Raw genomic sequence first — 10,740 nt, forward strand, 5'->3', positions numbered from 1 at the left:
ATATATATATATATATATATATATATATATATATATATATATATATATTTCAGCTTACAGAAAACACTTACCTTTTGTTAATATGATTTGATTGAATCTTAGTGCAGTTCTACACATTTCTTGAGACGACTCTGGTGACTGCATCCTTACTGCCACATTTTATTGCATTCTTTAGTGATGGAGAAATCCCTGGAACACCTGGCTCTCTTGCTACAACTTTTCTTGCTTTTGGTAGGGTCTCAGAACATGGTTCAAGCTGTTGTTTCCATCTTTGAATTTCTATAACTATGTTGGATTACCTGCAGTTTTAAACCTGGCCTTTGCACTAAGTGTCTTGGGATTTCTCATCATGCACATATCTTTAGTGGCTGCTAATACTACCACTATTGAGGTAAACTTTTGCCCAAAATGAGCAACAGAAAATTATGTTACTTGTCTCGCTTCTTTGAAGTTGATCCAGAATATCTTGAGTTTTATCTGAAGAAATTGTTCTGCTCGTAGTTGAATGATAGTATTTTGTTGCATTTGAATTGATGATGATTTGCTGGTAGTAAACTGTACCCTCTGTTGCAGAGGTAAATGCTTTGAATGTGACTGTGTTGTCAAGATTTTACAATAATCCTCTGCATGATATTTTATGTACTTTTCTGTGTTATAGCGTATTAAGTGGGAACTGATCAAATTTGCTTCCTTGTGGACAGGCTTATGAGAAGAAAACTACTCCAAAATGGCGTTATGACCTTGGTCGTCGAAAAAATTTTGAGCAGGTCGGTGTGTGGGATTATATACTCGATGAAAGTTTATATCACTTCGTTTTAAATGTCACTTTATGGTTGAATTTGATGCTGGCTGCAAAGTATTGTTTGATAAATCACGTCACTTGAATAAAATCCGTTAGGCCAAAACAATCTAAGCACTAAAGAATAAGGGAAAAGTATCATCAAGAATTCTGACAAATGACCTACTGAGTGTTCATTGAAAAATAAACTTGGACACGCACAGAGATCTAAGCACACTCAATTTCTGTTCAAGATGTCAGTTTGCACTTATAAATAACAAAGCTAATTTAGTTTTCAAAGTATCCAATACATGACCGTACCACTTTGAATTATTGAAACTTTAAAGGGCTATGCCATAACTTCATTCATGTTTCCCATGTTAGTTATAATTTAACCAGTTGAAACTAATGTTGGAAACATAGTTTCATCCACATTCTTAGGCCTAGCTCTTTCAAAATAGAGTGCTTTAAGCAATGACTTAAACTATATATTATTGCCATTTTGTTGATATTTACATGAGAGAACAACACTTACTTTCTGGGAAATATAATGTAATTCTAGTCTTCCTTGCCTAGGAAGTATAGACACTGTTGTATCCTTTAATTGTTGTTATTTCTTCAACTATTGTACTATTATAGGTCATATTGTGTCTACAATGAATAATAATACTTTTTAAAAATCGAGGGATAATTGGTCAACCCTCCAAACTGGTTAAGAATTGTTAGAGGTAAACTAGTTGATTTTCGTAATTCTTTTAACTAGTTTTCGTTTATTCTTAGTTTAGTTGAAATTTGTCTTCAACCAGTATAATTCAAAGTTATTTACTAATTTTGATATTTAGAAATAAATAGAACATAGGAAATATTTAATTTAAATCTTAAGAAAAAGTCAACGAGATAATATAAAAAGAAAAAAAACAACTATTCAAAAGTTATGAAGCTCAGGCACGTCCTCTTCAATGGCACATTCCTGTGTCTGATACATATCAGATACAAATACATGTATGTGTATCTGACACCCTTTTCTAGTTTCAAATTCAAGAAATGTTCTTTAGAATCTCTGATGTGGTTCCAAAACTAATGAGGGAGCTTGTTTGAGATATAGAAGTATAAATAAAGTAGACCCTATAACCAAATTTGGTGAGTTTACCTGATATAAATTGTATGCTGATAGGATATGTAATGTATTAGACAGTTTGTAGACAGTTTTTAGATAGTTTGGCAAAAATAAAACATAGAAGTTAGTATGAAGTGGTTAGGGGTAGTTAGGAGGAGTTTAAACACCAGTTAGGGGAAGTTTTAATTAGGAGTTAGACAATTCTTGTCTTTTAAGGAGGAGTGTTTTATTATAGAAACAGGATCTGTCCTGTATAAGGGAATGTTTTTCCTTGACTGCTTTTGATTGCTTCAGCGTATTTCCATTCAATAAAATTATTTCCTCACTGTGAGGATTCATAAATCTGTGGTGATTATTTATTCTAAGATAGTATCTACGTTTCTTGACACCAAGAAACCTAACAAATTTGTCTGATTTGTCGGATAAAGAAGGAGGAAAAGCATGGAAGGAAGCTTCAATACTTTGGAGAGAGGGACCAGCGAACTAGAAAAGGTGAGGGCATGGCGTCAAGAGATGAGAAAAAGTTTCCAAAAATTGGAAGAAATGATGCGGGAATGTAATAGGATTCTGGATGTCCAAATTCAGAAAAGGGAGAAATTTGTTGATGGAGCAACAAAGGGAGGGAGAGAGGAACTTCTTCATGACATCAAGAAAGCCAAGAAACCCTCAAGTGGAGGAGACAATTCCATCAATTGGGAGAAGAGAAGGATATTGTGAAGAGGAAGGTGGAGACTAAGACTGTGATGGGAATGTTGTGACTCTTGCTTCTCAGAATGAAGTTGCAAAAGCTGTTAGTTTTAGTGGGAATAATGTGGTAGGTCTTGGTGAATATGTCAAAACAGTGAAGGAGGGTGAAGACAGAGGAAAGAAGGCCGAATGTGGTGGGAACTGTTGGAAGTTCCACATCGACTAGAGTTAAGACCAATTTATAGGATATAAGTAGGTGCAAACCTCACTTTACAAGCAGGTTTGTGGGGTTGAGTTAGGTTTGAATTCCCTTTTTGACATGGTATTTGAGTCTATTCTAGCAAGATTTAGGTGGACATATTCCACTATCGGACCACCCATTAATGTCTCATGTTCGAGATGTATATATCTCGGCGTGACGGGGGAGGGGGGGGGGTGTCGTGTTAGAAGTTCTACATTAATTAGAGATAAGGTCAATTTATAGTATATAAATGGATGCAAACTTCACCTTACAAATCGGTTTTATGGAGTTAAGTTAAGCTTTTAAAGTCCACTTCTTAATAGGAACCTTGTAACCATTACTTCTGGGAGTAAAGTAAAAGATGAGGCTGTTTTGAGTGTAGATGGTTCAAAGGTAGTTGGTGTTGGGACAAAAAATGTTTTTGAAGTCCAGAACATCACAGGAACAGTAGAAGTACACCTAACATGGAAAAAAATGCAATCAAGGGATTGAAGACCTGGCAATAGAAATCCCATAACCTTTCTTGGGAAGATCTTGCAACACCTCAACTACGGATAGTTGAAGGAAACAAGGGAGTGTGGAAATTTTACGTGATAGGATGGTAGCACCAACAAGGACGGGGGAAGTCATCCAAGAATTCAAGATATTGGTGTTTCTAGTAAACCCAACATCAGAAAACCAGTTGAGGGAGTATTTCTTGACAAAGCGGCAGGCCCTATGCAAGAAGGACAAGAAAGTTGGACAACCTCCCTTTTGTCTTGGGTTACTTATCTGTTATGGAAATCGATTGCTAGCAAACTCTAGTAATAAACTTGTTGATTTTGGAAGCCAAGTCAGACGGCTTATTAAGCATCTTTTGCAAAAGATTATGTTGTCAAAGTTAGATCTTTGCATATTCAAGGATTAATCCAACGGCTGAAAGGAAGCCTTGAGGTAGTCACATGGGAAGTTGTCGCAATGATAAGGACCGGTTTTTAGATTACAACCTTGAGGACAAGGTTTTTTTTTGCAGCAAGTAATGATAGGATATGTAATGTATAAGACCGTTTTTAGATAGTTTGGTAAAAATAAAACATAGAAGTTAGTATGAAGTGGTTAGGGGTAGTTAGGAGATCAAACACCAATTAGGGGAAGTTTTAATTAGTAGTTAGACAATTTTTGTCTTTTAAGGAGGGGGTGTTCTAGTTCTGGTTGTTGAGTGTTATATTACAGAAACAGGATCTGTCTTGTGTAAGGGAATGTTTTCCCTTGATTGTTGTTGATTGCTTTCAGTGTATTTCTGTTTCCATGCAATAAAACTGTTTCCTCAATGTGAGGATTCATAAATCTGTGGTGATTATTTATTCTGAGATAGTATCTACGTTTCAAGAAACCTAATATATGGCTATTTCTAATATAACCGTATCTTGTTATTTAGTGTGTTTGGTTGAGTGTATGCAAAATTGATTCTAAAAAGAATTGATTTTGAAGTTATGTGTGTGATTTATGTTTGATTATTCAAAAGACCAAGTTGTCAATTTAACTGTATAAAACTTCTGATCTAACATAAAAGTTACTTGAAGTTGTTTTAATATACCAATATCAGTATATTTTGAAGCTTAGCTGAGTAACAACATTAAAAAACTAACAGAACTTGGACTTATGGATGCTGGGGAGGTCTTGTTTTGGTATTATTATTGACTAATATATGTGGTTACATGATTGATGTTTGGTTTGATATCAGGTTTTTGGAATGGACAAGAAGTACTGGTTCATTCCTTCATATTCAGATGAGGATATCCGAAAGATGCCAGCTCTACAAGGTCTTGACTATCCTTCAAAACCTGACTTTGATTCCCAATAGTTCTAAAAGCTAATATATTCACTTCATGTGACAAAAGACATGGGGAGACTCCACAACCCTCTACTTCCACTTTCTAACACAATGTAGCCTGTAAGTAAATGTGGCCCCCAGCGATTCATCTACACAGACACCTAGTATGATGTTTTTTTTTGTATTTTTTTTTTAAATTGTTTTTTTAAGGTGCTTGTGTCATGTTGAAATGAAGGAAGCAATGGGGGCCAAGGTAGTGTGATGCTGGTTTCTGGGGCTAATGTGTTTATGTTCCCATAATGATAGGAACTGTTTTCCCAAGCAATGCAATATTCTTCTTACATTTCCTTTGTATTCTGGTTGAGTGAAATAACAATCCCTTTTTGTGCTGGAATTTACTCTTTAGTTGCAGACTAGTTTCTGAATTTTAAATGTGGATGAGCTTGTGACTCAAATTTTGAAGTTCAATCAAAGTTGTTCACACTAGTTTCTGAAAAGAGGCTCTTACATTAGTTTATCATTATTTGATTGCAAAACCAAACAAGTTTCTAAAAAGAACTTTGGTTCATGAAACTAAGGTTGTTCTTTCTTTCACCTTAACAATTTTTACCTTTCAGATTGTCTAACATGAAATGTTAAAACGATGTTCAGGTTGGTGAGATAGGAAGTTTTTGGGTGGAGGCAGTAACTATATGAGATTATTGTTCAGTAGCAGGAACAAAACACTTAAGTATAGGTTAAGTGTTTAAATATCTGTTATTAATTGATAAATGAAATTAAATGTTTAACAAAATTTAGGTATTTGTAGTAAGGAGAGATCTATAGTTTGGTTTTGTTTTGTAAAATAGCTGTTGTTTTATTCTGATGAGGGTTTAATTTTAAAATTATAGAAAATTAATATCTTAATTAAATGATACTTTTGTTCTAGTGTGAACAATTCAAATTTTGTATACATCTCTAAATATTGATAATTTTATTTAAAGTTATTGAAATTGAACTTGTAAAGATAGTATGCAAAATGTTCCTATTAACATAGTCTAAGAGAGTAACATATTTTTCTTTTTTAACTTTTCAAAAAAAAATTTAAAGATAAAACCGTTCTTCTTTTAATTTTAAAATATATCTTTTGAGGATAAAACTATAATAGAACTGTAAAACAAATAATAATATATATACAATCTTAGCAACTTTATTTTTGAATTTTTAGTAGAACAAATAATCTGTTTTCAAATTCATATAATCTAAAAGCATTGTAAACAAAAGAAAATATTATCTAGATATATATGTGTGACATTCCAAAATATATAGCAAAACATATATATATAATTCAACAAGTATAATATATAGGAGTTGGTAGATGATAGTATCAGTTATACACAGTCATCCAAAATAGAGCTAGAATTGAAAACCTTACAAATGTGAGAGTATTTCAAAATACAGGATACAATCAAAGAAAAATCCTAAGAACTAGGAGCCGCGTCATCTCCTTCCAATGCTTGCTCTAGAGGTACCTCATCTATCTCTGCTCACATCAAGTGGATGATCATTGCAAAAAGAAGAATACAAACATACAAGACACAGACAAACAAGCAAGGGTAAGCTAGGTTGAAAAGCATGCAAGTTATCATATATCATTAAACTAGAAATCATATCCATACAAGCAAACAAATAACGTATCCTATCATGATATGACACAAGCTAGACTCGCCCAGACTTAGAATGAATATCGATCTAGGGCGGGTTGTGCACTTGTGGTGGCCTCTACTGCTTTGCAAAGCCATTGCCAATGAGTTTCACCCTACCACACACAAGATTAGTCCATTACCGCGCAATAGGACTCCAAGTAACGCCTACACTAGGACCTCCTATTACTCTCACCACATGCGTCAATCCTCTCTAAATGAGAATGAAAGATCATTAGAGTGTCAGGATAACCCCTCATGAAGGAGCCTCATATATTCATTCTAAACACTATAATGATCTCGCCTAGAAATCTTACTTTCAGTTTACTAACAATCCCACAACGCGTCACAATTCAATTAAAACATAAGCAATGAAAGTAACTAGGGTGATCTAAACCTTGAGACTAGAGAGGTCCACGACATAGTTGTGAACATTTCCACAACATGTGGAATTGTCACGAGAGAAACAAATTGAAAACCAGTAAGTTCAACAACTAAGTTGTGGCTTTTTCCACAACTTTTGGATTTACTTCTGGAATTGTGGATTTGAAAACAGAGAAGTCCACAAGCAGATTGTGGATTTTTCCATAGGTTGTGGAATTGTGCAGAGCAGAAACTAACCTCTCATAAATACACTTTAAAGCTCGACTTGGACAAGTTCCCCCCACATTCTATTGACTCTTAAGATCTCCTATGTACCAAGCTACATTGAAAAACACTCTCCTAACTCAAATTTGCTACCTCAATTCAATTTAATTTCTTTAAACTACTCAAACTCAATTTTATACCTTTTAACACAAATTTTCTGCAACTAACAACTTGAACGAGTGTTAATAGACCTAACAACAATCCTCAAACCATCACATTTATTCCATACCACTTAACCACTTAATTCAGAATCTTACTAGTGAAAACCCTTGAAAATGAACCAAAAATCATACAAAACACACTAAAAGGCTAACAACCAGTTCTACATCATAATTTTGCTATCATAACACTCAAACAAGTCTTCCACTTATTAAGACTGCCTCAACAGCCCATTCCTACCCAGAACCCCTGGCCCTCAATTTCACTACCCCACTTCCTCCAACCTAGCTAAAATACCATATTTAACTTAAATTTTTATCTAGCAATCTGCACAACTGAGTTCACATCATTCTGGCAACTCAATTCAGTATTTTTCCTCATTCATACGAACTCAAATACCACATTTTCACAGTTCCATATTTAAAAAAAAAAAATCAAAGAGCACACAACTTAACATACATCCTTACTCAATTTCAGTTCAAACTATATCAACATCCCAACACAGTTTCACACATGCATTAATTCACATATTCAATTAAGACCTAGCTCACACACACTCTATATTACTGAACAACGTCAAAGGCCCAAGTTCCCTTACCTCTTAATTGAACAGCCAAGTTCCCGAAGACCCTAACCACACACTTGCACCTCCAAAATGCTAGAATTTCCTATAGATCATCATTTGATGATAGAATACAAATTTTAGAATCAAGTAGAAGCTAGAAATTGAAGGAAAGTGCAATGGGCTACATGCAACCAGATTTGTTGCATGCTCACAGCCCTATAGTGAACGGATAAGGGTTTCACTTACCAGTTGAAGAAAACAGAATTTGATCGGTTGAGAATGTTGCCCTTGAAGCCTTAATCGCCTAGGTAGCTTCAAATTAACAAGTCGACGAATCAATCTTGAGTATTCCTAGAGAAAAGGTAGAGCATACGAACCAAGTTATGTCTGAAAATTTTATTTATATTTAAAAAAAAAAAAACCTTGGTTCTATTAGTATAATATATCTCTATTAGCCTTTGGTGTGTTTCCCATGTTATTACAATAGGTATAAATAAAAACGGTTAAAAAGCAGGTTAAGAGAGAATATAATGCTAAGAGTATAAAGAATATAATGAATACGTTTTGGTAAGTAGTAATTACGGTTTATTTAATTTAATTTAATTTTATATACATTTTTATTTACAGACAAAATTGTAAACTTGAAAATGTAAGAAAGAACCTACAAAATTGGCCGATCTATGAAGGAACCAGAAGAAGTTACATATGCTACTACCAATTATTATAAGTATTGGATTTTGAAATTTGAATTAATAAATTTATTAGATTTTAAAATCTATTTTAGAAAATTATCTGATTTTGAAATTAGATTTAAAAAATTATCAAATTTCGAAATCTAATTTATGAAATCACCAAAATATTGAAATTTAATATTTATTTCTTACGAATTTAAAAATTTTAATATTTATTTTCCTCACATTTTTTAAATTTGGTGACTATCTAATTTCGAAATTTAATAAATACTAGTATAATTTATTTACGTGTTATAACTCATAAATGATCATACTTAATAATAGAATAATCAAAACTAAATAAAATATTTATTGCTATATTTATTTAGTAATACTTAATTTGATCCTTTCGAAAATGAGGTATAATGGAAGTTTTTAAATAAAATTGGAACGCTAATAGATATATACCACTATCGAAAAAGATGATATGGTTTTGATTGTGTTTGCATTGTAATAAATGTCACATTAGTATGAAGTATATGATTATGCATTAGAAGTCTTCATATTTTTCCTGTTACTATTTGTAAATTTGTTGGATTTATATATATTTCAGCTTACACAAAACAACTTACCTTTTGTTAATATGATTTGATTGAATCTAGGTGCAGTTCTACACGTTTCTTGAGACGACTCTGGTGAGTGCATCTTTACTGCCACATTCTATTGCATTCTTTAGTGATGGAGAAATCCCTGGAACACCTGGCTCTCTTGCTACAACTTTTCTTGCTTTTGGTAGGGTCTCAGGACATGGTTCAAGCTGTTGTTTCCATCTTTGAATTTCTATAACTATATTGGATTACCTGCAGTTTTAAACCTGGCCTTTGCACTGAGTGTCTTGGGATTTCTCATCATGCACATATCTTTGGTGGCTGCTAATACTACCACTATCCAGGTAAACTTTTGCCTAAAATAAGCCACATAAAATTATGTTACCTGTCTCTCTTCTTTGAAATTGATTCAGAATATCTTGAGTTTTACCTGAAAAAATTGTTCTGCTTGTAGTTGAATAATAGTATTTTCACTAGTAAAAAAAAGGATTATACAGCGTACATTATGCCACGGTTCATCAGAAACCGCAGCATAATGCTGCGCGGTAGCAGTTTTGTAAATAAATTGAACTTATATGCCGCGGTTCCCCACATAACCATGGCATATTCTCCTGTCAACCAACCCCTTTGACTCCACGTCAGAAAAAGATTTTAATAACAGGGGAATAGGCCGCGGTTGGTCAGAGAACTGCGGCCTATTCCCCCTGCTACCTGCTGACATTCCCCAAATGGCAGTTGGGAGCAGTTGGGGGGATTCTGAACGTTGGGGAATAGGTCGCGGTTGGTCAGAGAACCGGGCCTATTCCCTTATCAGAGTAAATTTTATAAATTTCAAAGCATATGCCGCGGTTGGGCGCTGAACCGCGGCATATAAGTTAAAAAAAATTTCAAAAATGCCATTTTGGATAATTTTTTTTAAATGAATAGGCCACGGTTCAGTGTAGAACCGCGGCATAAAGGGGGAATATGTCGCGGTTAAGTGTAGAACCGCGGCAGATTCCCTTCTGAAGGTTAAAAAACAAAAGCTCTGAACAGTTTTCTTCTTCACGCGAACCTGAAAACCTTCGTCCTCATCTCCGCCGCGATCGAGTTGCGGCTTTCTGCCGTCATTGTGCTTGCATTGCTCCGACCGCCATTCTTCTCCACCGGCCTTGCTTCTTTGCCGCACCGTTGCTTCTCTGTTGCGCCGTTCTTCTCCTGCGAGCCAACCTGGTTTGATTTCTCGCCCTTCTTATGCTTTTATGCGATTCCTTTTAAATTTTTTTGTGCTTTTGTTGTTTTATATGCTTGTGATCCTCAAATTAAGGTCGGTGATATTTTGTGCTTTTGTTGTTTTATATGCTTGTGTTTTCATTTTTGTGTATATTGCTGCCGCATTCTCTAGGAAGTTTTGTTTTTGGGGCTTGTGGAAAGGAATTGAGCGGAAACCACATTTTGGGGTATCAATTTGAATAGTCTTGGTATTAGTCAAATATTTGTTTGGTATTAGTGAAAAATTTGTTAGAGATTATAAGAAAGTTTTGTTAAAGAGGACTGTTTATAAAGGCATTAGTAATCGGGTCTTGTTCGATTGAATAAAAACATAGTGATTAATGACGGTTGTTTATAAAGTTATACATAAGTAAAATATATGTTATTTCAATATGATAAAACATTGTAATTTGAGACATTGATATTGATAGATGATATTTTGTTCTATTTTTATTAATTTTAAATATTTTGTATGATACATTATCTGTTATTATGTCTATTTTGTGTGTAGGTATTGTGA

The 10,740-nt window shown here is 34.0% G+C and overlaps 1 protein-coding gene across 1 annotated transcript in view; it reads left to right on the forward strand.

Moving 5' to 3' along the window:
• LOC106779445 (probable protein S-acyltransferase 14) overlaps positions 1–5,034 on the forward strand; it is a 7,439-nt gene extending 2,405 nt beyond the window's left edge. The window contains exons 4-7 of the mRNA XM_014667546.2: positions 108–231; positions 306–391; positions 702–767; positions 4,547–5,034. Coding sequence (XP_014523032.1) covers positions 108–231; positions 306–391; positions 702–767; positions 4,547–4,666 — 396 coding nt within the window. The 3' untranslated portion in view covers positions 4,667–5,034. The remainder of the gene's footprint in view (positions 1–107; positions 232–305; positions 392–701; positions 768–4,546) is intronic.
• Positions 5,035–10,740: the final 5,706 nt, after the last annotated feature.

This window comes from Vigna radiata, unplaced genomic scaffold, assembly GCF_000741045.1.
Source record: "Vigna radiata var. radiata cultivar VC1973A unplaced genomic scaffold, Vradiata_ver6 scaffold_281, whole genome shotgun sequence".
In the NCBI taxonomy this organism is placed as follows: Eukaryota; Viridiplantae; Streptophyta; class Magnoliopsida; order Fabales; family Fabaceae; genus Vigna; species Vigna radiata.